The sequence below is a fragment of the Sciurus carolinensis genome, chromosome 9 (genome assembly GCF_902686445.1).
Source record: "Sciurus carolinensis chromosome 9, mSciCar1.2, whole genome shotgun sequence".
Classification (NCBI taxonomy): domain Eukaryota; kingdom Metazoa; phylum Chordata; class Mammalia; order Rodentia; family Sciuridae; genus Sciurus; species Sciurus carolinensis.
Window position 1 is genome coordinate 137,548,848 of NC_062221.1, and position 26,915 is coordinate 137,575,762.

The 26,915-nt window shown below is 51.3% G+C and overlaps 1 protein-coding gene across 2 annotated transcripts in view; it reads right to left on the minus strand.

The window, feature by feature from the left end:
- Fam3b (FAM3 metabolism regulating signaling molecule B) overlaps window positions 1-15,209 on the minus strand; it is a 54,243-nt gene extending 39,034 nt beyond the window's left edge. For both annotated transcript variants that reach the window (XM_047565353.1, XM_047565354.1), the window contains exons 1-2: window positions 15,113-15,209; window positions 10,679-10,822 (exon numbers count right to left, since the gene is read on the minus strand). In XM_047565353.1, the coding sequence (XP_047421309.1) occupies window positions 10,679-10,822; window positions 15,113-15,131 (163 nt within the window). In that variant the 5' untranslated portion in view covers window positions 15,132-15,209. The remainder of the gene's footprint in view (window positions 1-10,678; window positions 10,823-15,112) is intronic.
- Window positions 15,210-26,915: the final 11,706 nt, after the last annotated feature.

Consider the following 26,915-nt stretch of genomic DNA (forward strand, 5'->3'; position numbering starts at 1 on the left):
TCAGCCAGGTGGTTGGCCATCACATTTAGGCCTGGGCTCCATGGCACAGGTCAGTGACGGCACACTCCACGCTCCCAGGACGCAATCACCGTCCATGTGCACTCGCTCCTGTGGTCACCCGAGAGCCTTCTTCGAAAGGTAGTGTTTGCGTGGACAGGCTGCAAGCCCTTCTTCCACGTACAGTGTACGTGCAGTTACAGTGTCTGACGGAGGGCTGGCGCAGGCCAGGATTGGGGTGAGCCCTCAGGTGAAAGATTGGGGGTGCCCTAAAGCTCAGCAATCAAACTAAATAACTGTTTAATGCAGTAATTTTTTTTTAAAACTGGGAATTGAACCCAGGGGTGCTTAACCACTGAGCCATGCCCCAGGTCTTTTATTTATTTTTTTCAAATTCTGAGACAGGAACTTACCAAGTTGCTTAGGACCTCACTAAGTTGCTGAGGCTGGCCTTGAGCTTGTGATCCTCCTGCCTCAACTTCCCCAAGCTGGGATTACAGGCATGTGTCACTGTGCCCAGCTTAATGCCATATTTTTAAAGATTCAAATAAATCTAAAACAATCCATGATGAACAAATACAAACATCTTAAAGAAAGGCAGGATTAAATAAATGTAAACAAAGGCAGGTAGGACCTGGGGAGTACCTGCTGCCTCGTCCAGTCCCAGCGGGGCTGGAGGGAGCCCTGATGGGAACAGCAAGCCTCCTGGGTTCTGCGGAGACCCAGAAAAGGCAGGGCCCGGGGCTCTTCTCCAGTCTGCGACAGGGCCTATCCCAGTCTCTCCGGAAGACCTCAGTAAGTACCAGCGGCCCGCGCACGACGGCGAAGAGCTCCGTGGCCCCTCGTGGCTCCCGAGGGTCCCTTGAGAAAGGAGGCCTCAGACTGCGCGGGCTGCCAGGTGCCTCCTTCACCGCTTCCCAGGACTGTCCTCCTGCTCCTCTTGACTCCTGTGTCCACCCTCAGATCCGCCTTTCAGGGCCTACTGTTGAGAGCAGGGTGATATCTGTGCTGCTAACTGTCTCAATCACCCAGATGCAGGCAATACAGGACAAACAGGACTGCTGGGCCCTGTGCTTACCAAGGTTGTTAAGAGATATTTGTCCGAGGAATGTGCGGTTGCCTGGAGACCTTATCTGTCAAGGACGGGGGCGGGACTTAGCCCTGACTCATCTCCTGCATAGTTCACCCCTTCCCTCCTCCCTTCTTTCACTAGGACTGTTCAGTTCTGGCAGGACCCAATGAGAATCAAATAGATTGGCAGGACCCAACCAGAGGAGGACTAATGTTTAGCTGTTCAAATGTTAACCAATTAGAAGAACACTGTAAAACTGCTTGCCTTTCATTATAAAAACCATGCTAACAAGGGCTCGGGGCTTCTTAGCGTCACCGGTTTTCGAGGACGCAGAGGACCAGGCTCGAGCTTGCTAATAAATGACTCTTTGTTGCTTGCATTGATCATGGTCTCTGGTGGTCTTTGCGGGGTCTTGAGCCTTTGGGCACAACATATGGGGGCTCGTCCGGGATGCCCCAAGCCCACCCAGACACCTGATCATACAGTCATAAGTGACACCTTCGTCCGGTGAGTAAGGCATTGCTGTGTGTTTTCTGGTCTGGATTGCCTGCAGGTTCTGGTTCTGGGCTGGCATAGTCCTGGCGGACGCGCTATAGGACCCCAGCAGGGTCTCGGGAGACGTCCCCTCGACCCGTCAGGCGACTCTGTCGCATCTGGTGACTCTGTCACATCTGGGCAGCATCTGTGCTGCATTTGGGCGACTCTGTCGCATCTGGGTAACTCTTTGTCCCATCTGGGCATTGTGTTGTGTCTGGACAACTCTTTGACACAATCGGAAATTGTTTGTTTTTGTTGACAAAGTACCAGCTAGCCAATTTCTGATTTAGTGCGCTATGTGTCTGTCTGTGTATTGTACCGTATGGTCATTACTCTTGTCTCATATTAAATTTTTAATTGTGTTAATCCGATCTTAGGCTTCGGGATACTCATTGCAGGGTACTTTACAGTCCTTCTCCTTGTTCCTGAGAGATTTGTTTACTCCAATTCCCCTAGGCAGAGAGCTCAGCAGCTCCATTCCTCAAAAGTAGTAAGAAATAATGTTTTGTGATTTTCTGCATTCAAACCTAACCTGATTTCTCAACCAGGAAGAAAAAGGGTTAAAAAGTCCTAGGTGATCCCCCCTCCCCGCTGCCTGGCCTTGCTGAAGCCTGCATTGGAATGTAAACTGCAGCAGTCTCAGCGGGAAAGGGGGGTAACCTGAAGAAAAGAAAAAAAAAAAAAGGTGTCCGTTTTAAACTTCTGGGCTGCTACACAGAACTAACTCATTCTCTAGGATTCTTGTTTTGTTTTGTTTTTCTCTAATGCTGTATTTTTGAGCTCATAATTTTGATCCTGCATACCTAGGTTAATGATTTTTTTTCTTTTTGATCAGTTCTATTTTTTATTCAACTAGAGTTTTTGAACATCTGTTACATTGCAATGGAGATTCACCTATAAAGTTACAAGGCCTTTGATTTTGTATTATTTGTATGTCGTGCTAATGTCATGTTTTGTCTGTATCAAAACTGAGCGCTCCTAAAATTAAAATTTAAAAATGGATCCAAATACTTTTATTCACGTGATTTAAAAGGGGTCGATTTAAATTGGGTAAACTAATAAAAGTAAAATGTCTTTAGAAATAACTCGCAAGTCTCTAAGTGGTCAAACTAATGGAATGTTGATGTTAAACAATGTCTAATATCAATTGTTTCTAGGACTTTTCTTCAGCAGGAAAGAGACAGCAAATACTGTTCAGGACACTTGTCTGATATCTTGGTTTTTACAGAATAAGTGAATTAGAGTTAACATGTATGGGATTACTCAAATGTGTTTGTTGGTGACATCTGATTAATTTGCAAAGTTAAAATGCTAATTGTTAAATAACATCAAGTACTTTTAACTCCTTAAATTCCATGGAGTAACATACTTAAACATTATTGGTGGTTTCATAGGTTGGTAAATTAAAAAGTGTTTAAAATCGCTTTGGGTCATTACTAAAAACAAGGTTATTAAGAGTTATGTTCTAACAGGTAAAACCCCAACCTGGAGGGTGAGCATTCCATCTGCTCCCTTACCACTTCCCCCTGCTCCTCCTCCAGTTCTGCAAAGCTCCAAGGAGCTCTTAGATTTGGATTTAGAGTTACCATCTCCCCTCTCACTGTGTTTCAGTTAGAGCACTATAAACAACAAAGTATTTTATCTTGTTAAAATAGAATGATTTATCTAAATTCAGAAATTTCATAAGAATTGTTTCAGAATGTGGACAGAAAGGGGTCAACAGATAGGAAAGAGAAAATAAAAGGTTCTGGGTATGGAAATATATTTAATAAAAAGGAAAAGGAAATATTTCTGGGTAAGAAAGTGCTTGTGTGATGGAATACATGAGGGTCTAAGTAAGTGCTAAGAAGGTCTGTGTGTAAGTGAAGGGCAAGTTTCAACAAGTTTGTGTGTAACTAAGTTGGTTGTATGTATATGAGACAGTTGAAGCTATTTAAGGTTTTTCCTAAGGTGAAATACTAATGTTCTGATATAAGCCAAAGTTTAATCTATATGGTAAAATGACATGGTAAAATAACAAGGATTTCTTAGAAACACAAATTTACTCTTAACTTTGTGTCTATTAAGTTTTATTCTTTAAAACAATTAGTCTTAAAAATTGGGGTTTATACAATTATGGTTAAACAACTGTTAAGAGTATTGTACTATGTTACAGAGTCTAAATTTTTCTTTAAAAACTGAATTTAGTAAGATTAAAGTGTCAAGGTAATTGTGAAATGGTCACTCCTTGTATATTAAATGTATTCATATTTTCCAGGTATACAAGTTTTTAAAGCAGGAAATTTGTCAAGCTGCTATTCTCCAGAATAAACTTGTCTGTACTGGTAATATTAAACTGAAAGAGTACATTTTATTGGGGATTTATTTCTATCATTTAATGTTCTATTATGGGACATATTATCAGTAAGGTATATGTAAAATTGGTTACTTATTTCACTGAGATAAAAATGTAAATGTAAATGTATATCTAAGAGTTAGTGACAGCCTGATTTGTTTAAAGGTTCATATTGTAGAAGGTGAAAGCATTTTGCTACACAAAATAAAAGTTAAAAGCTCTCTCAGCCTTTCTTTGATTAATTCCTGTTTTGGATATAATGTTAGACTGTGTTAACTAATGTTCATATGGACTCAGGAATCAATATATGTAAACTTCTTAAAATGATATTTAAGAAAGAGTGTAATGCGCAATAGCAAAAATGGGACAACAATGACTGAGATTGGGGTCCCTGACTTCATGACTGTAGCATGCCTGGTGCCTGGGAGTGTTCCTGTGTAGGAGCACAAGATGCCTAACTGCTGTGGCAGTAGCCTCCCTGGGGAGGCTCTGTACAGGAGTCCTATCAGCTCTTACATTGATCTCAGGCACACAGCTCTTGGGCAGAAAGAAATTGTTTTGCTAGATTACCAGTGTTTCATCAGTTCCCTTCTCTAGTTCCTGCCCACCTTACAGTAACTTTGGACAGTGAACTTCTTTGAGAGCTACACGGAGTTCCTAACATTGCACTTTGCAGTTGTGGGAAAAAGTTATGTAGATGTTCTGGTCTCTGTAACTCTCCTGAAAACAAAGAATAATGCTTACATAGTCTTTAACCTAATAATAAGACATGTATAAAGATTGCTAACATAACTCTTTAGGTCTGCATTTCCATCAGAGAACAGAGCTCCATCTGATCTCAGCTTAATTTTCAAAATCTGTGTTTATAAACCTTTATTTTCTAATACTCCTTTGACCCCCACTGAACTTGAAAATTTGGTCATGCTGGTCATGGCAAAAGGGGCAAAAATTAGCTTTAGGATTAGAACATTTTACTTAAGACTTGTAAAGAGCCCTGTCTTACCTGAGATAAGGCTCTGCCTCACCCTGCTACACGTTAGAATGACTCCAAAGTAAGCCAGACTTTAACTCATTTAAAGTTGTGCTCAAAAGTTTGATTTTGTTGTAAAGATTACTGTGATCTCAAACAGGGTATATAATGTAGAACTCAGCCAAAATTCAAGATAACTATTATACAAGTTAATATGTTTTTACTCTTGCTAATTTCATTTTGTAAAACTGTTGCCTGTTACTGTTTTGCAGAAGTAGCTGCTTCCAGAACATACAACCTAGGTAACTTGTGATAATAGGCCATCACCTTCAAAATAGATAGTATGTGGTAGTACTTTAATAAAAAAAAGTAAATGACTGTAAAGTTATGGACATTAAAGTTAAAGCCCAGTACTCTTACTTTATGACTGGTAAGAGTGGCTTGCTGGATGATTAAGATCAAACTTAGATTGGAATTACATATAGAGGCCAAGAGAAAACCAAAAACAGTATCTTGCCCTCAAAGTCAGCCTGAACCCAGGGAATAAGAGGACTTCTCTAAGGAGCGCTGCAACTCTGGGTCACACAACCTCCTGATCAAGGAGATTGTTGAGACTAGAGGATGAAAATCGCTCAGTGCAACTGCTGCAGAGGAGGGTCATGGAAAAAGGGAGACACCCCTAATGCTTTCAAGGAAAATCACCTCATCGAGAAGACCCTGCCTAACCAATGGCACTAATGGAGCTAAGAAGCTGCTCTTAAGTTCTCTATGAGTGACCCCTGTGGAAACTCAGCTGACTCTTTAACAAGACAGGAACCAGGTCAATTTGACCAGCTTGATCTTGGACACCCAGCAAAACAGTTAAAACAAAAATATAGCCATTCTTGGGCATTTAAAAGAAATAATAGTTAAAAGTAACTTAAGATGTACACTTGTGTTAACCCACTAAAATTAAGAGTGGAAGCTACAAAAGAAAGATTCTTAGGCAAATGTGCCTGATAACTATCAAGGGAAACTGCCAGAGTCAGAAGATTTTAGTCAGTTTAAGGCCTACAGTCACAGGTAGGCTTTATCTATGTTTGCTAGTATGATTATCTAGCCCTAAGTAACAGAAATATAGAGATCTCTACTTAACACAGGCTATACCAATAAAGGGATATTGTATAAAAATCAGATGACATTAAGTAGCTTAACTATATTTTCTGGGGACCTCAATGACATTAAGAGTTAAATATTGTGTTTACATTCCTGATAACCTGGACAATGTTAAAGTCCCCAAATAAAGGCCTTGTCCCCTCCAGCCTTTGCTAGGCCTTGTTATGGGAACAACTTCTCAGTTCTTCCACCCCCTGGTGAGGAATTATTGACTTCTGTCATCTTTATGATATTCATTGGCATGTTCCAGATTCCTCAACATTTATATTGTATCCATCTCATTTCAGTACTCATGTCTTTTTGTTCTTCTCTCATAGAAGCAACCAACCCCAGATGCCTTTACAGCCTGCTCTTCCCCAACCAGACTTCTACCTTGGACCCCTCATTTGACCCGATTTCTAAAAAGGGAACTCCAAACGGCTTGCCCCACGCTGCCCACTTCCAGCTCGAAGAAGCCAGATTGGTCATCGCCCATTTTCCCTACAGCAGTGAAGGAGTTCCTAGTATTAGAGGGGTAAATGAAGTCAGAATTGGGGACAGGCAGTTAGTATAGAAATATGGGATCGGGTCAAATTAAGGAAGTGAAGGCCATGAAGGCCATCTGCTTCTGGAAGTTGGAGACTGCCCCTGAGAGAATAAAATGTTAAGGATCTCCTAAGCTCATTAATTACCAAATTTACCTGCCTTTAAAGACTGTAAGCAAGGAGGTCTATGTGCAGCTCTGGGAGAAGAATGTTGGTTTTATGCTAATCATTCTGGAGTAGTGAGGGAATCCATGGCAAAAGTCAGAGAAGGACTAACAAACAGAAAGAAAGAATCGGAAGCTAGTCAGAGCTGGTTTGAATCCTGGTTCAATTTTTCCCCCTGGTTAACTACTCTGGTGTCTGCTATAGTGGTACCCCTAATATTGTCGCTACTAGCTTTAATTATAGGACCTTGTATAATCAATAAGTTAATTGCTTTTGTTAAAGATAGAATAAATGCAGTACAGCTAATGGTGCTAAAGGCCCAATATCAGCCCATTAAGCAGCAAGAATTAAAACAATAGAGACCCAAGATTGGCTCTCTAAATGTTCTTGGAAAGGGGGGAATGTTGAGAGCAGGGTGATATCTGTGCTGCTAACTGCCTCAATCACCCAGATGCAGGCAATACAGGACAAACAGGACTGCTGGGCCCTGTGCTTACCAAGGTTGTTAAGAGATATTTGTCCGAGGAATGTGCGGTTGCCTGGAGACCTTATCTGTCAAGGACGGGGGGCCTTAGCCCCGACTCATCTCCTGCATAGTTCACTCCTTCCCTCCTCCCTTCTTCCACTAGGACTGTTCAGTTCTGGCAGGACCCAATGAGAATCTAATAGATTGGCCGGACCCAACCAGAGGAGGACTAATGTTTAGCTGTTCAAATGTTAACCAATTAAAAGAACACTGTAAAACTGCTTGCCTTTCATTATAAAAACCCTGCTAAAAGAGGGCTCGGGGCCTCTTAGCGTCACCAGTTGAGGACGCAAAGGACCAGGTTCGAGCTTGCTAATAAATGACTCTTTGTTGCTTGCATTGATCATGGTCTCTGGTGGTCTTTGCGGGGTCTCGAGCCTTTGGGCACAACACTACCACCTCTCGGCCCTCACAGCTGGCCCAGCACAGGGTCACTGGTAAGCGAACACGAAAGTCACCTCCAGCCAGGAACGCGGGCCTCACCCGCTAAGGAGGAGTTCACGCGTCCTTCCAGGGATGGGAAGGCGCTGCGGACCCTGGATTCCTGGCCTCCCCGCAGTGGTGCAGACCTTCCCTGTCTGGTCTTCTCTCTTACCAGTTCACTTGTCAGCCGCTGTCTCACGCCTCAGCATGCTTCGCTTTTTGATCCAAGGGGCTGGTCGCCCCATAGGGGACTTGTGGGCGCTGAAAACACCTCGCCCAGGACAGCCTCAGAGTCGCTCTGCCTGGCGAGGAGTAACGAGCGTCCAGAGCCGGTGCCGACCTGGGGCCTCCACCCTTGCCCCTCTGCAGCACAGGGGAATCAGTCCTTCCTGCCTACTTAGGAGGAAGAGGCGGGGGTCCTAGCAAGAGCCTGGACTCAAGAAGCAGCAGCCCCTGAGTGGCTGTGGCTGCGGCGCCTGGACAGGAGCTTGCTGGACAAGGCCATTCCCATCAACCACGTTGGGGACACCAGGACCAAACGCCTCGCCGCAAAAACAGCATCAGCATGGTCCCACGAACCGTGCGTTCTCCGCGCTCACCTCTCATCGTCCAGCACTGAACGTGACTCACGAGGCCCACCCCAAACTGCGCCCAGCGGACCCTCCAGCAATCATCGAGCGATCCTCCAAGTGGACACTCCAGGCCAGGAGCCGGGACCCAGCCACCAGCAGGCACCCCTTTCCCCTCACCCTTGGGTTCCAGTGTCTGGGACGTGCTTGGGATAGGGTGTCCCAAGGTGGCCCAGGTGGTAATGAACTTTCTAAAAGGCCAGTCATCGGAGGTCCCGTCTCCAGGAAAGACCACACGCTGTATGTGAGCGGGGGTCAGATGCAAGAGACTGAGGCCTGGAGTGCCTTTCAGGCCTGTGCGCGGCAGTATTGGGTCATCTACAGCAGGCGGGAGGAGGCCGGCCAGGGGACAGGCAGAGTCAATGCCACAATCTATTAAGGACCAATATTCCTTTCAGGCAAGTCCTACAGTTCCTTCTCTCTTTGGCCACAAAAGGTAATTAGTATGAGAAGGTGTCACTTCTATAAACTTTTTTTAAATTAGTACCTATTTTTTTGTATCCATGCAAGTTAATTTTTTATACTTTATGTCTGTCTTAAAAACATACTGGCGTCTAATGGATAATGAAAATGTGGTACATATACACAAAGGAATACTACTCAGTCACCAACAAGAATAAAATTATGGCATTTGCCAGTAAATGGATGGAACTGGAGAAGGTCATGCTAAGTGAAATAAGCCAATCCCCCAAAACCAAAGGCCAAATATTCTCTCTGATATGCAGATGTTAACACACTATGGGGGGGTGTCCAGACAAAGGGGAATGAAGGGAAGAGAAGGGTATTGGAATAGGAAAGACGGTAGAATGAACAGGACATTAACTTTGCTGTGTTCATATATGAACACGTGACACATGTAACTCCATATCATGTACAACCACAGGAATGGGAAGTTAAGCTCCGTGTGTGTAAAATATGTCAGAACACATTCTACTGTCATATAACTAAAAAGAACAAAGAAAAAATTTTTAAAAAGGAAAAATGATTTTAATAAAAGACACTGTTGGGCTGGTCGTCGTAGCGCAAACCTGTTATCCCACTGGCTAGGGAGGCTGACACCAGAGGTTCACAAGTTCAAAGCCAGCCTCAGCAACAGTGAGGTGCTAAGCGACTCAGTGGGACCCTGTCTCTAAATAAAATACAAAATAGGGCTGGGGATGTGGCTCAGTGGTTGAGTAACCCTGAGTTTAATCCCCTGTACCCGCTCCCCCCCCAAAAAACTGTTGGAAAACAAAACTATATTAAAAAAAAAATATATATATATATATATATATACACACACACAACTATATATATGTATATATATATATGCATCTACTTCCAATAAAAAATTTTAAAAGGGTATCACTTACTACTCTAATGCTTGTTCCATGCACATCTGATATGATTTTGAAAGTATCTTTTACAATCTCACTTTGCCCCTCTATTCTAGGCGTATTCAAGAGGCACATTCTTATTCACTACATCCTGCACTAACCGTAAAGTTGCTTTGTTGGGTTCCTAACTGGACATAATGACTGAGTTTTGGGTTCTGCCCTCGCTGACTCTGAGCACCTTAGAGCTAAAGGGTGAACTTGAACACACCTGTACTCAGACTGCAGCTCAGAGCAGGAGACTGTGGATGAACACCTGCTGCATTAAACGAATGGGTTCTCAGGCATTCCCTTCTGGAACAAGCACTGTCAAACAAATCAGCATGGGAAAATCAGGAGCACAGTAACCCAGTGAGAAGGGGCCGTCTATGAACAGGAAGCAGCCATCGCTGAGAGCACGTCTGCAGGCTCCTTACGCCCCGTCTCCAGCCTCCAGAGGAGTGACACAGACGTTTCCGGGGGTTACAAGCCACCCAGTCTGGGGTAGTCTCCCCCAGCTGCCAGAGTGGACTAGGACGCTGTGCTCTAAGGCAAACTGCCAGCTGCCCTCAGAGATGCCCTCAGTCCCTTGCTTCACTGGCGCTTCTTGCCCTGGGGCTGTGCTGAGGGTGCAGCAAGCCCCAAAGAAGCCCAGGCGGGAGCTACGCGTCCCGGCCTCTGGTAGAGGCCCTTCTGTCCACTGATAAAGAATGTCTTCTCGCCACCCAACCTTTCTCCCCTCTCCATTTACATACTGGCTTCTGCTCCCAAGACGGGACCTGATAAGATGGCATTTGAGATGTTCAGTTCCTTAGAAAACCTGAAATGATTCTAGAGTTTAGGACCTGGGTCCCTCCCATGACTCACCTGGGAGGAAGCTGAGATCTGACACCTCAAGAGGATAACTCCAGGTCGGGCTGCGGGTTTGGGGTTGTGGCTAAGCAGCTGGGGCCAGACGGGGTGCTCCACTGACAGGCGGGGTCAGGTACTCACCTTTGAGGACAGGCCTCTCACCAATGCTGCGAATGTTGTAGACGGCACTGGACAGGGGTGCATCCGGAATGAGCTCTGCAAGCAGGTACCCTGAATACCAGGCACACATGGAGGCGAAGACGAGGAAGGCGGCCTTGAGGGCACCTGGAGACAAAGCAGGACAGGTGAGCCCTGCTGCGCGGTGCAACGGCCAGGGGCCAGGGGCCAGGTGCCAGGGACCAGGCGCCCTCTGCCCTCCACGGCTTCTCTCCCCGACTGCGAGGCGCCAGGTTGGCGGGCCTGCATTAAAGGACTTCTGGGGAGGCCCCCGGCCCCCGGTGCTCAGGTGGGAGGTGGTGGGCAGGGAGGACCCGCCAGCTCTGCAGTGCTGGGCGTTTGATGCAGACGGCAGATGACAGACCAGAGTGGCACCTTATCAGAGCCGGTTGCTGCGCAGCTACTGAGGTCGTGAACCTTTGAGCTTCTGGGGGCGCATGACCAAGGCAGCCAGGTCACACGTTCCCTTTGTGACACTGTCAGCTCTCAGTCTGCTCCACAACCAGCCTGAAACCTCCAAGGGCGGGTCTCGCTCTGTTGATCATGTGTCTGGTGATAGATTACGGGTCTGGTGGTCATGGCTACACCTCCGTGCTGAGAACTGCTTGGCACTGGGGCACTTGCAGCAGACGAATGACAGCTGGCCGCCACGCTGGGAGAAGTCCCCACACATCCCTTTGCCAGGGACACCAGGTTCTCCATGCAGCAAGTCCTGGAGGTGCCTTGCTGGAGGGCTCCACGCGCCCCTCCCGAGCTGCAGGGCGCCCCTGGGGAAAGGCCTTGCCCGCTGAGTGCAGAGCCCAGGAAGTGACAACCTCGAGGGGAGGAGGGCTGGGGAGCAGAGGGGCAGGGAGCGGGCAGGCGGCGGACTGGTGAGGAGCTGGAGCCCGACCCCAGCTGGGGCCAGGAGGGCGGCCACTGCAGACGCCAGGGGTTTTCTCCCCGCCCGAGCCTGGAGCAGACGCAGCCTCCCCTCAGCCTCCTCTGCGAGCGTGTCTCCCTTGAAGCTGAGGTTCAGTGTTGAGCCTCCAGCCCTTCAGCCCATGGCTCCCTTCCTGCCCCGACCCGACCCGGTCCTATGCACTAGCCCTGCAGGGGGCCTGGGTTCCCCACCCAGGGTCCAGCTGTGGTCCCAGCTCCCTTTCCTTGGTGCTCACAGACTCCCGTTCAACCTGCAAGCACCCGGTCTCCACGCCCACCTGCCGCCGTGTCCCCGTGGCCCGAGTCCAAGCTTGCAGGGAGCCACGCTGACGGAACTGATGCTTCCGGGTCGCTGTGGGGTTTTGCTTTGTTCTTTCAGGTGTGCCTTTCAACATTAATTCCTTTTCTATTTCCAAACCACACAGTCCCCAAGACGACTGGAACAATGTGCAGGGATGGCTTTCCATTGGGAAAGGCTTGAGCAAGACCACTGTCATTGTTAGGACAGAAGGGACACCTCAAAGCCAGAAGAACCAGCCACAGAAAACAAGATGAGGACTGTGGATCTGGCAGGCCCTCCTCTGTACCTCCCCAGGGCCAGTCGCTGTGGGCACATCACTGTCCCCAAGTCCTCGCCCCTCGGCCTGCAGGACGCTCCCCTCCATGCTGCCTGCTGCTAAGCCTGGTAGGTGCCCTGGGCACACTTAGGACTGGATGGCAGGATGTTCTAGAAAGTTCTTTTGGGTGGACCATGTGCATGGACAGCTGCAGGACAAATCCAAAGACAGCAATAGCTCCCTGAATCCTGGGTGTCAGGTCATGGCTGGCTGATTCTACCGAAGTGGCTGAGAAGAAAACTGGCACCGAACAACATTCAGAGGGTCTTCTAGACCCCAGCCTGCACAGGGCTCCTGCAGCATGAGCTGCTAATAGCATGGAGAAGACAGTCCCACTCCCTGCGAAGGGCCTAAGAGCCGCCTGGAAGGGAGGCACAATCCGTTCCCAATCGGTAAGGACGCAGGTGGACGTAGGGGAAGGGCAGCCCAGGGTCCTCAGGGAGGGTTCTGCACCGTGAGCGGCCCGTGAGCGCCCTCCCTGGCATCTCTCGGTGCTCCTAGGGAGGCCTGAGTGTGCTGTGGTTGAGGAGCGCCGCTGGAGGCTCCAGGCTGGGGACAGCCTGGCCTCCTATGCTGACATGCGGCTGGCTGGGAGGACGAGAGACCTGGAGCCAGGACCCCTCTAGGGTGGGAGGGCAGAGCCAGGGCACCCCAGGACTGTCCGCCATCAGAAGTGGGCACATGCTGGCCTGAGACTGGTCCATCAAAGAGGCACAGAGGTTCCCGCCAACAGGAGCACAGGACCAAGGAGCCAGCAGGGGCAGATGCCAGCAGGCAGCCTGGGTGCCTGCCCCAGGGCTGCAAAGGAAGTGCCACAGGCTGGGGCTTGCACAGCAGAAGTTCACTTCCTGGAGTTCTGAGGCCCAGGGGGCCCAGACCAGTGCCTCAGGGCTGCCTCCTCCTAAGGCCCTCCTAAGGCCCTCCTTGGTCACAGACGGCGTCTTCCGCTTGTCCTCAAGGGTCGTCCCTCTGTGTGTGTGTCCTGATCTCCGCTTCTTATCAGGATGCCTCCCTGATGACCTGATTTTAACTAACTCACCTCGTTAAGGCCCTATCTCCAAGACAGAGTCCCATAATGAAGTCAGGGTAGCACAGGACTTGGGGTGGAGGCCACCATTCAGTGCCTAACCCAGCACTAACCCAGCACCAGGCACACTGGGACAGCCTCTCCGTGGAATGGACACGAGGTCAGTCCCTGGGTGACAGCAGAGCAGGCAGGACCAAAGGCAGCCTATCAGGATGAAGGTCAGACCTAAACTGAGCAGAGGGAGGTGCCTCTGGGAAGGTAGGAGGCCAGGGACTCTGAGAGGCCACTCTGCAGCCCAGGTGCTGCCCTGGGAGGAAGTGCTGAGTCCAGGAGCCCCCTGCCCACGACTCTGCAGCCAGGACCCCGCCTCTCCTGGTGGGACTGTGTGGCCACCACGGTCCCCATGGGAGTGCCCCAGGAACACAGGCCACCCAGAAGACACGCAGGAGCCTGAGAGCTCATCTCAATTTTTAGATCACAAAATCAAAAGTGAGGCGGCGCTGAGTTTCTGAGGTGACTTTTCTCACAACCACATGCCCAATGAGGAGGACCCTGGTGTCACTGGGAGCTTTGTGTGGAGGGACCACATAGCTCACAAATGATCACCAGGGCCGGTGTGAAGACGGGAGGGGGAGAAGCCGCTGGTGTGCGCAGCACTTTCCCTGCGTGACCAGCAAAATGACGTCAGCATCCCAGACGGAGAGAAGGAGAGAATGGAGAGGCGCTTCCTCCAGCCGGGGGTCAGTCCGTGCGTCGTCCACCGCTTACTGACAAGGGCCGTGCTGGGGGCTCGTCATGCAAACCTCACTCACACGCTAAGCCGGCTGGACGTCACCAGGCACCGTCCTTACACAGGCACGCACGTGTTGCCCCTCACCCCTGGTCCACAGCAGGCAGCGAGAAGGGTCCTTCCCCCACAAACCGTCCCTTAAAGAAAATAATTCTACACAAAAAGGCAAAAAGCTGACAGTGTGGCTTTCCTCCACCTGGGGTGCAGGCTGTGCCGAGGGCTCCTGCGGGACTCTGGGCTGGAAGGCGCCCTCACGCAGGGCCGCCCAGAGGCAGGGAGGGACCCAGGGAGCGGAGCTGCCCCTGAGCCGCCGGGTTTGCACCGGGCTGTGCCCCGCCCTCTCCCCAGAGGAACTCGGAACCACTAGGAGGGCAGGTGAGCCTCAGGGGACCCTGGGGGCAGCTGAGATCCCTGCCCTGAGTGCTGGTGGACACAGCGGGCACCCTTCTCCCACTGTCTTTCTAAATCTCTGAAGTGCCAAAAACTTGAAAAGGGGAAAAATAAAGACAGTCCTGTTTAAAAGAGGAGAGCACTAGAGGGACGTCCCTCAGCCCCACCAGCGCTCAGTCTCCTGCCTCACTCCGCCCTCGGCCCCCTCCTGCCAGAAAGGACTCCGCACTCTCCACAAGCCCAGGGGCTGCTCCCCTTGAAAGCTGGCTCCCGCCTCTGGCCGGAGGAGCCCACTAGAGTCCCCATGCCGCCCGGTGCGGAGCAGCCCTCCTGAGGCGGGGCGCTCCCCAGCCCCCACCGCAGGCTCACGCTCTCCCCGGAGAGGAAGCCGCTGCCCTGCCGCCTGCCCTGGGCAAGGTGCCTCACACCCACCGGCCCCTGCGGGGTGGCGGAGCTGGCCACAGTGGAGGTCCTCAGAAACCTCAGCCCCTTGTGCACTGAGACCCTAATTCTGGATCCCAAGTCTATCAGGAGACCCTGGTGACAGCCCCCACCCTTCTGGCTCCATGCAGCACATCCAGAAGGGGCAGCAGGGGCCTCTCCCCTGCCCTGGGTCCCTTCCCTCCCCACACCCCAAGGCAGGGCTCGCTCACCGACAGCCACTGAGCGCATCTTCCAGGCGCCGCTCTGCCCGCCTGGTCCTTGGGAGCAGCTCCCTGCGACCTGCAGGAGCCACTGACTGGGCGGCAGTCGGGAACCTGGAACCTGCCCGGGGGTAGGCAGGAAAGGGGCGGGCCGGCCAGTGTTAGCAAATGACAGGTACAAGCCGGGCATGTTCAAGGTTCAGTGGGCAGGTGTGGGCTGGGCAGGTGTGGGCTGGGCAGGGGTGGGAAGCAGTGCACCAGGCAGCCAGCCGAGGCTCCCAGGGCGCTGGAGGCGGGACGCACTCCCAGCCAGGCCTGGCTGACCAGAGGCCAGAGCTGAGGACCTGGGACGCCAGTCAGGGTTTGAAGAGGGAGGACACAGTGCCTCTTATCGCTGTGCATCCGCAGGCTCCAGCTTAATGTCCCACCGCAGAAAACAGGTGCCAAGACACACTTGGCCGAACCTTTTACACTCAAGGCAGAGTCCCAGAGCTGAGTCCCCATACCCAGGCTCCTCTCAGTGCAGCGGCACTGCCAGTCCAGCTCAGTGCCCACCTCTTGCTTCTTCTTTGCTAACGATGACTGACTCAAGAAGAGAGCAAGGACAATACCCCTGCTTGGCCACGGTGAAGGTGGACAGTCCCTCTTGTCAGAGACCAGGGAGTCTGAGAGCAGGGGTCTGGCGGGCCTGTGGGGGAGACTGCCCTAAGGGCATCTGGACCCCAGGGAGGCAGGGATTCCCTCTGTCGCCCCAAGTCCACTTTCATTCCTGGCCCCCAGCAGGTTTTCCTGCTTCAGACCCACTGTAGCCCAGAGGTCTCGGGCCACAGGGGACAAGTCAAGGGTCCAGGGGAAGCTGGGCACTTCTGCTCTGCTCCCATTTCTCCTCTCCCGAGAAGCCCAGGGTCTTCAGTCACATGACATGAGGGGCGCTGGCTCGCCTGGGGACATCCTTCACCTGGGGGTTGATCCAGGCGCCATGGTCATGCCCCCCCCACTGCCATCTTGGTTCCCGATAGGCCCCCATTGGGTGCCCTGCAAGGAGACAGGGGACAGGCATCTTCAGTTCATGCCCACTGCTGTCCTCCCAGATCAGAGGGCCCGACGACAGGGGTCTTCACAGTAAGCGAAGGTACTGACCGTGGGCCTGAGCCTGGACATTTCCACAGGAGGCCACCGGACTGGTCCTGCAGAACCCTGAGCTGCCGCTGTCCTGCTTGACCAATGCATGTGGGCAGGAATGAACTGGCTCGTGAAGTCAGAGTCTTGAGTTCTCCCACCACAACGCTCAGCTGGCCTTCAGCTCAGAGGTGGGGCTTTCATCTCTGGGTTTGTTATTACTTTTAAAAATCGTGGTTTAAAATGTATATAACCTAAAATTTACCATCTTTTTCATCTTAAGTGTACAGGTCAGTAGAGTTAGGCAGGCACATTATTGATTTCCAAAACGTTTTCATCCTGTGAAACCCAAACTCTGTCCCTGTTACACAAGAACCGGCCACTTCCCTCCCGCAGCCCCTGGTAACCACCACGCCCCTGTCTGTGTGTGTGAATCTGAGCCATCCAGATGTTCCACATAAGTAGGATCAGACAGCGTCTGCCCTTCGTGACTGGCCTAAGTCATACAGCTTAAGGACTCAAGGTGGCTACACGTCAGGACTGCTTTTCCCGAGTCTGAATAAAATCCCTGTGCACATGAATCACACCGTGCTTGGCCTTCCTCTCTCCATGGGCGCTGGGTGGCTTCCGCCGCTTGGCTACCACGCGTGATGCTGCCACAGACGAGGGAGGGAAAGCACCTCTGCCTTCCTCCTCCTCCTCTGGGAAATGTACTCAGAGACGGGCTGGGATCAGGGCGCGATTCTGTGTCTAAGTTTTGAAGAACTGGCATGTGCTTCTCCACAGCAGCGGCGAGCTGCACAGTCCCTGGGGGCAGGGTCCACGCTCCCACATCCTTACCCGCGCCTTCCTCCCTTTACTCCACGGCATCGACTGGCGTGGAGGTGAGGTGGTGCCTCCCCGTGGACTTGACTGCGCTCCCTAATGACTGGCCGAACCTCTATTACATGCTTGCTGGACATTTATTTCCATGTGACCTTGAGAGAGAGAGCTCTAATTCAAGCCCATTTTAAAACCGGGTTTATTTTTGCGGCTGCTGAGTTGCAGGAAGCTTTGCACATCCTGGATATTAACTCCCTATCCGACAGAGTTGGTGAATGTTCCCCGCCCGCTGTGGCTGCCGCTTCGCCCGCTGAGAGGTTCTCAAGAGTGACCAGGTGCCGCTCCAATCCTGTTTCTGCTGCCATGTTTTCGGCACCATATCCAAGAAACAAGGGCCAAACCTAAAGCCTCCAAACTTTTCCTCTATGCCCTCTTCGAAGAATTTTAGTTCCAGGTCTTACATGTCGACGTTTAACCCATTTTGGGTTGATTCTTGCCTTTGGAATAAGGTAAAGGTCCACTCCATTCTCGTGCACTCGAGTCTCCACTTTTCCCAGGGCTGTTTGCGGGGTCTCCCTTCTGCCACCGAGGGGTCCTGGCTCCTGGGGAAGGGCACTTGACCACACAGGCCAGGGTTTGTTTCTGGCCTCTCCGTTCCCTTCCACCATCGATCTGTCCATCTTTGGGCCCGTAACACACTTTCTTGATCACTATGGCATTGTAATAAATTTTGAGAGCAGGACACACACTCCTCAAGCTTTGATCTTCTTTTTCGAGGTCATTTCCTATTTCAGCATCCCTCAGGCATTCACTCATATGTTAGAAAGGATCTTTAGGTTTCTGAGGGGAGGCCGGGACTGGGCGGGACACACATTCACCATGAACTCCTTCGGACAGTGTCGACATCCTCGAGCTGTCTTTCCACTCGGCCGTGTCCTCCCTGGTTTCCCTGAGAACGTCTTGAACTTTTTACCTGCTTAGTTAAGCGAGCGGTCATATTCGTTTTGCTTCGTCCTGTGCCCAGAGCCAGTTCACCATTCTCACAAGGTCTAGGACAAACTCCTGAGTCACGTTTTCCTTAGCAACCCTGTGGCCTTTAAAAAATATGACGTAAGTTGCATTTCCAGGGATCTAACTAAGGACCTCTGTTTTAAAAGGCTGAGGGTGTGGCTCGGTGACGGAGCACTTGCCGGTCAGTGCATGTGAGGCCCTGGGCTCAATCCCCAGCACTGAAAAAAACAAGGAAGTGCTGTGCACACTCGGGTGAGAAGTGTAAACACACCTGTGAGGCCAATGAAGGTGGGAAGATTAAAGAAATACCGTCTGCTCAGTTGGAACTTCACTTAGGAGCTCGTAAAGTGGTAAGGATCAAGGTTACTTGTAATACACAGGGGCGAAGATACAAGAAATGCCTGTTAAGTGAAAAGGTAGAAATAAACCCAGACATTTATTCACACACAAAGAGTGGAAAGAAACACACAAGGATAAAAAAGAGGTGCACCTCCCAGAGCACACTATAAATCCATAACGTTTTTAAAATGAAAAAAATAAAGGTACACGTGTCGGTTTCTTATCACTGTGACGAACGCTGGACACAGTCAACTCATGGAGAAAAGGCTTGCTCTGGTTCGTGGCCTCCGGGCTCAGTCCACGGTCAGCCGGCCCACTGCTTCTTGGGCCTGTGGTGAGGGAGAACATCAGGGTGGGCACATATGGCAGGGGAGGCTGCTCACCTCCTGGTGGCTGGGAAGTGAGAGGAGGACTCGAGTCCCCAACCCCCTCCAGGGCACGTCCCCAGTGACCTTTCTCCTGCTAGGTCCCACCTCCTAAAGGACCCACCGCGTCCCAACAGTGCCCTAGCCTGGCCACCAGGCCCTGCACAAGTGGCCTCTGGGGCACATTTACGGCGCAGACTGTAGCAGGGCCCCGAAGAACCATGTGCTGCTGCTCCTTCCCGCTCCGCCGGCTCCCGGGCCCTGGCTGTCTGTAAAGCTCTTTTCTTCCAGGCGCTCCTTGCTCCCGCAAGCCTATTTCAGCAGATTCAACAAGTGGTCCCCCTGCCAGGTCCCAGGCCCAGCCCAGAGTTCCCTCCCCAGACACGGCCAGGGTCCTTGGTGCACTCAGCTGCCTGTGCCTGCAGCCCACATCCACTGCCCTCAGCCTTCTGCCCAGGAGGAGCATTACACCAACCTTCGCACCAGTGTGCGGCACCCCGTGAAGCACACGGACTTCTCCTGGTCTTCTCGCCTCCCGCATTCTACTGTTATGCACCCCGATTTCTTTAAACAGCCTCACGGAGATGGATTTGCTATGTTGTCTTCTGCAACGTAAACCACGCTGCAGTGAACACCTTTGTGCATCACCTTGCCAGAAACCCGGGGTAGATGCAGAATAAACCCCAAGAAGTGAATGGCTGGATCCGAGTGCATGTGCACCCTGAATTTTAATTCGTGTTTCCCACAGTCCTCCAGAGCAGGGGAACCACTTCCCTCCCTCGCCAGCAGCCCGAGAGCTGCCTACTGGCCAGACTTCTGGAGAGTCACTTAGACATCTCCTTCACACACTGGGAGAAGTGTTCACTGCGTTAAAGCAGCTCAGCCTCACGGTCAGGGCCCCTTACAGCTCAGGGCGCCCAGTTCACGCACATCGCAGACCCAGGCCGCCCTGGAGGCCTGTCTCAGCCCTGGCTGGCGCCCCTGCGGCTGCCTCCCCTCCGCAGGGCAGAGAAGCAGCCCCACCTCAACCTAGATGCACTTCCTGCCGGGCCAGAAGGTCTCCCCGCTCGGCTCTTCTCTGTCCATCCCACGGCAAGCTCAGCTCACGAAGGATGGTCCACACAACCTCGGCCTGCTGTGTCTCTGTGACGTGGGGACACAAGCTGCTCCCCTTCCCAGGACAGTGAGTGCAGACGCCACACACACACACACACACACACACACACCCCAGGACAGTGAGTGCAGACATCACACACACACACACACACACACACACTCCCCAAGACAGTGAGTGTACACATCATACACACACCCCAGGACAGTGAGTGTAGACACCACACACACACACACACACAAACACACACACTCCCCAAGACAGTGAGTGTAGATATCTCTCACACACACACACACACACACCCCAGGACAGTGAGTGTAGACACCACACACACACACACACAAACACACACACTCCCCAAGACAGTGAGTGTAGATATCTCTCACACACACACACACACACACATTTCCCAGGACAGTGAGTGCAGACATCACACACACACACACACACACACACACACACACACTCCCCAAGACAGTGAGTGTAGATATCTCTCACACACACACACACACACACATTTCCCAGGACAGTGAGTGTAGATACCACACACACTTCCCAGGACAGTGAGTGTAGACACCACACACACATACACACACACACTTCCCAGGACAGTGAGTGCAGACATCACACACACACACACACACACACTTCCCAGGACAGTGAGTGCAGACATCACACACACACACTTCCCAGGACAGTGAGTGTAGACACCACACACACACATACACACACTTCCCAAGACAATGAGTGTAGATAGCACACACATACACACACACACACACACACACACACTCCCCAGGACAGTGAGTGTAGACATCACACACACACACACACACTCCCCAGGACAGTGAGTGTAGACATAACACACATACACACACACATAATTTCCCAGGACAGTGAGTGTAGACACCACACACAGACATACACACACTTCCCAAGACAGTGAGTATAGATAGCACACACATACACACACACAAACACACTCCCCAGGACAGTGAGTGGACACACCACACACACACACACACACACACACACTCCCCAGGACAGTGAGTGCAGACACCACACACACACACACACTTCCCAGGACAGTGAGTGCAGACATCACACACACACACACACACACACACACTTCCCAGGACAGTGAGTGCAGACACCACACACACACACACACACACACACACACTTCCCAGGACAGTGAGTGCAGACACCACACACACACACACACACACACACACTTCCCAGGACAGTGAGTGTAGAACCACACACACACACACACACACACACACACACACACTTCCCAGGACAGTGAGTGCAGACATCACACACACACACACACACACACACTTCCCAGGACAGTGAGTGCAGACATCACACACACACACACACACACACACACACACTTCCCAGGACAGTGAGTGCAGACACCACACACACACACACACACACACACACACACTTCCCAGGACAGTGAGTGCAGACACCACACACACACACACACACACACACACACTTCCCAGGACAGTGAGTGCAGACACCACACACACACACACATAATTTCCCAGGACAGTGAGTGTAGACATCACACACACACACAGATACACACACACACACTCCCCAGGACAGTGAGTGTAGACACCACACACACACACACACACACACACACACACACACTTCCCAGGACAGTGAGTGCAGACACCACACACACACACACACACACACACACACTTCCCAGGACAGTGAGTGCAGACATCACACACACACACACACACACACACACTTCCCAGGACAGTGAGTGCAGACATCACACACACACACACACACACACTTCCCAGGACAGTGAGTGCAGACACCACACACACACACACACTTCCCAGGACAGTGAGTGCAGACATCACACACACACACACACACACACACACTTCCCAGGACAGTGAGTGCAGACATCACACACACACACACACACACACACACACACTTCCCAGGACAGTGAGTGCAGACATCACACACACACACACACACACACACGCTTCCCAGGACAGTGAGTGCAGACACCACACACACACACACACACACACACACACACACTTCCCAGGACAGTGAGTGCAGACACCACACACACACACACACACACACACTTCCCAGGACAGTGAGTGCAGACATCACACACACACACACACACACACACACACACTTTTCCCAGGACAGTGAGTGCAGACATCACACACACACACACACACACACACACACACACTTCCCAGGACAGTGAGTGCAGACATCACACACACACACACACACACACACACACACACTTCCCAGGACAGTGAGTGCAGACATCACACACACACACACACACACACACACTTCCCAGGACAGTGAGTGCAGACATCACACACACACACACACACACACACTTCCCAGGACAATGAGTGCAGACATCACACACACACACACACACACTTCCCAGGACAGTGAGTGCAGACACCACACACACACACACACACACACACACACACTTCCCAGGACAGTGAGTGCAGACACCACACACACACACACACACACACACTTCCCAGGACAGTGAGTGCAGACACCACACACACACACACACACACACACACTTCCCAGGACAATGAGTGCAGACATCACACACACACACACACACACACACACACACACACTTCCCAGGACAGTGAGTGCAGACATCACACACACACACACACACACACACACTTCCCAGGACAGTGAGTGCAGACATCACACACACACACACACACACACACTTCCCAGGACAATGAGTGCAGACATCACACACACACACACACACACTTCCCAGGACAGTGAGTGCAGACACCACACACACACACACACACACACACACACACACTTCCCAGGACAGTGAGTGCAGACATCACACACACACACACACATTTCCCAGGACAGTGAGTGCAGACATCACACACACACACACACACACACACACACACACTTCCCAGGACAGTGAGTGCAGACACCACACACACACACACTTCCCAGGACAGTGAGTGCAGACATCACGCACACACACACACACACACACACTTCCCAGGACAGTGAGTGCAGACATCACGCACACACACACACAGTTTCTGCTGCGCTGTCCTGTGCCGGGTCTTCCTGTGCTTTCCTCACTGGTACGTGCTGAACTTTACGGGCTCTTCTTCTAAATTCTGGGGACCGTGCTGAGCCCCTCCCGGCGGTGCCCTCAGGACCACCCTTCACCTGCGGACAGCTGCGCCCCCGTGTGCTCCTCCAGGGCCCCCAGGAGCTCCGAGGCAGCTCCCTTCCAGCCTCCTGGCAGGGTTGGCAGGGAGTTTCTGTGGACGCCAGGCAGGTCTGATGACTCAGTGGCCTTCATTTTCCGGATGGTGGGTCACAGTATGGAACTGTGCAGGGCCAAAACCCTCCCACGACGTGCCAGGTATAACAACACACTTAATGGACAAAGTGCAAATTCATGTTCAGACTCTACGCTAAGACGAATCTTAAGTGAACTATCACTTGGTTTTAGTCAGCCTTTTTGCTGCTGTGACTAAAGACCCGACCAGAATAACCACAGAGGAGGTCAAGTTTATTTGAGGGCTCACAGCTTCAGAGGTTTCCGTCCATAGACAGCAGGCTCCGTTCCTCGGGGCTCATGGTGGAAGAGTGGAGCAGAGGGAATCAGCTCACATGGTGATCAGGAACAGAGAGAGAAAGAGAGGTCTCCACTCTCCAGACACCAAATATACAACCCCAAAGCCACACCCCCAATGCCCACTTCCTCCTGCCACACCCTACCCGCCTTCAGCTACCACTCACTTAATCCTGTCATGACACTAAGTCACTGGTTGGGTTAAAGCTCCATAACCCAATCACCCCAATCATTTCTACTCCAGAACTTTTCTTTTTCTTTCTTTCTTTCTTGTTTTTGTTTTGTTTTGTTTTGTTTTTTGGTACTGGAATTTGAAAACCCAGGGGCACTTAACCACATCCCCAGCCCTTTTTTTATATTTTATTAGAGACGGGGTCTCACTGAGTTGCTTAGTGCCTTGCTAAGTTGCTGAGGCCGCTTTGAACTTGGATTCCTCCTGCCTCAGCCTCCCAGGCTGCTGGGATTACAGGCGTGCACCACCACACCCGGCTGTAAACCTTCTTGCATTGTCTCATACATGAGCTTTTGGGGGACACCTCGCACCTGAATCGTAACACACTTGACAAGTTTTGGTGGAGTAGCAAAGAAAGCCACAGCTATCTGAGAAGACCACACAGGTGTGCCTCCCTGTCCTACCACGGGTCAGGTGAGGCCACCATCTCCACACCTTCAACCTAAGCAGCATGCAGCAGGCTTGCTGCAAGCAGGCAGGAGAACCCCATCCTACTGAAGCGTAAAGAGATGCAGAAACGGCAGGCAGTGCCGATCCTCTCACTGGGTATTTTGTTTTGGAAAATAAAATCGTTTCTCATAAAAATAGTGCCATCAACATCCAATGGGCATATTATTGCTCTTTTAAAATAAATTAACACGTTTTTAAAAAATTTCTCACTTTTAACCTCTAGTGCCATGAGCATCAGCAGGCAGAACCAGAACGGAACTGAGCACGCGTGCACAAAGCTCACCAGACTCGGCCACTCATGTGTCGAGGACCCCGAGGTCCAGCGGGAGAATAGGGTTCACACTGTCCCACAGGAACACGAGCAGACGTCCTGACGACCAGAGGCACCCAGAAGCCCTCTGGAGGCAGACACCAGGTTTCGCTCCAGGTTCCATGCCACACTATGGACCTGGAACAACAAGTTTAACACTCTTGAAACTAGTTTTTGTTTTTTGCATTCTTTTTTTTTTTTAATGTGTGGAATGGGAATACTGTCTTTTTCAAAATAGCTAAGACTACAAGAGATGACGCGTGGAACAGGCCGGCACAGCTAGGAGACTCTAATGTTGATACTTTCATCTGCTCCCCTGTGCTCTGAGGCTCTGAGCACCCGTCTACGCCATCAGACACAAGGAAAGCAAGTCTCTGGGTGCATGCTGGGAACAGATGTGGGAAGGGCTGATTCTTCAGAGCTTGCTCCATCTTGGAGGTAGTGCATGTCCATCTTCTGGGGACCCAGAATCCCTGAAGGAGGAGCTCAGTAGAAGATATAGGTCCTTGTTCAATTCAACAGGCCAAAGTCTGAGCAAGCACCGACTAGACACCATGCACCGTGTGAGCCCCAGAAGCACACATGAACAGGACAGTGCCCGGGTCCCCATGGAGGCTCAAACTTCAGATCACACAATACCTGTGGAGTAGAGCACAGGCAGGGATCCCAAAGGCCTCGGCAGGGGTCATGTGGGGCAGAGAGAGGCACTGGCAACCCTAGGGGCTGGAGAGGAGGTTCCCTCTGTAAGCACGGTAATGAAGAGCCAGGGACAGTTGCAAGGCAGGGAAGAGACCAGGGCTCTGGGGTAAGGAAAGCAGGAACCTGAGGCTGGGAAGGCTGGGTACACACCGCCACTCCTCCCCAGCCATCACTGTCAGCAGCTTTCTTACAGCATCACTGGCGGAGGGGCACCCAGGTGCCTGTGCTCTTGGCTTGGCAGGAAGCCCAGACCTACCCTAGAAATCTCTGGGGCAACAGGCCCAGACGCAGCTGGCGAAGGTGGACTGCCGGTTTAAACTCAGCTGTTCTGTCCTTCTTTTGGCTGGAAGAGGGACAGCTGCCATTTGGGGCTACCTGCTTTGTTCTGGGGAGCAACCTGGGTGGCCAGAAGGTAATGCAGATGCCAAGTCTCTATGTCTGACGATACAGCACGTGGACACAGATGCGGCTCTCAGGGGAGTCTGGCGGGCCTAAGCAGCGTGCTGAAGCTTCTAGTCTTGTCCTGTCTGCTTTGGTGGCCAGGCTGCTATTTGCAGACCATTTCCTGCAAGTCTCCTGAAAGTGCTGGTGTTATCTGTGCAGAAAATCCATGATGACTCTGAGGCTTTCATCAGGAAAGAGTCATCTGCAGAAACCAAGTACTGGGTCGTGCCCTGAGCTGTGGAAATCTACCCAGGAATGGACGCTTGTCGTTTGGGGAGAATACATATGTTTGACTGTTCTGACTCCTCGCTACTGGAGTTGTGTACATCCTACCATTCAGAAGGCTCTTGTGTGCATTCTCAGTGTTGCTCGTGGCCAGTGAGGTGGGACTAGAAGAAGCTTAATCCAAACAGAACTGATGTAGCATCCAAGCTGGGCATGGAAGAGGCCGTCGCATACGGGATGACTCATCTGGGGAGGATGGCACCAACTGTCATGAACCTGACTGTCACAGAAGTGAGGGCACGACTCCAAGAGGAAGCTGAACACCCGTCGTCCATTTGGAAACTGGAAAAGATGTTTTGGTCAAGAGCAGGACATCCATGGGGACTGCAGTATACCGACCAGATCATGTATGTGGCTAGACCTGCAGGAGGCTGACGTGCTACTCTCCCCGAGCAGCACCCACTGTTACCATTTAGGCAAATGGTGTGCACAGGTTTCTTAGTAACCCAAGGCCATTCAGCTGACCCTGTATGAGTGTTCCAGGTCCAGGAAGTGCACTCCATGTCTCCTCTCATGAAGCTGAATCCAAATCAGGTCACCAGTTCCTCAATGGACAAGGAAGGGTCCGTGTTTCTGTTGACCTCCCAGAGTCTGTGTCTTCTCTTCCTCCTTGTCTTCACCCTCCTGTGAGCTGAGGACCTTCACTGCTGGGCTGCACCTTGTCTGGGACACCAGACACGTGAAAAGACCAAAATCATCAGCAGAATGCCAACAGTACACTCCTGCCTCCTGCTGCTGGCCTTCACTCTTCACAAGCCATCCTTGTGAGGCTATGAGGAGGTGGAACAGGAAGCTGGAGGCAGGCCCAGACTTCCAGTCCTGCCCCTCAGCAGCTCCTGATCTGGGGCCAGCAGTGTAATTCTCTGAGCCTGGCTTCTGTGGATAAGGAATGATGTCCACCTCGGAGGGCAGAGAATGGCTGTGCTGACTGAGAGTCAGAGGGAAAGACCTAGAA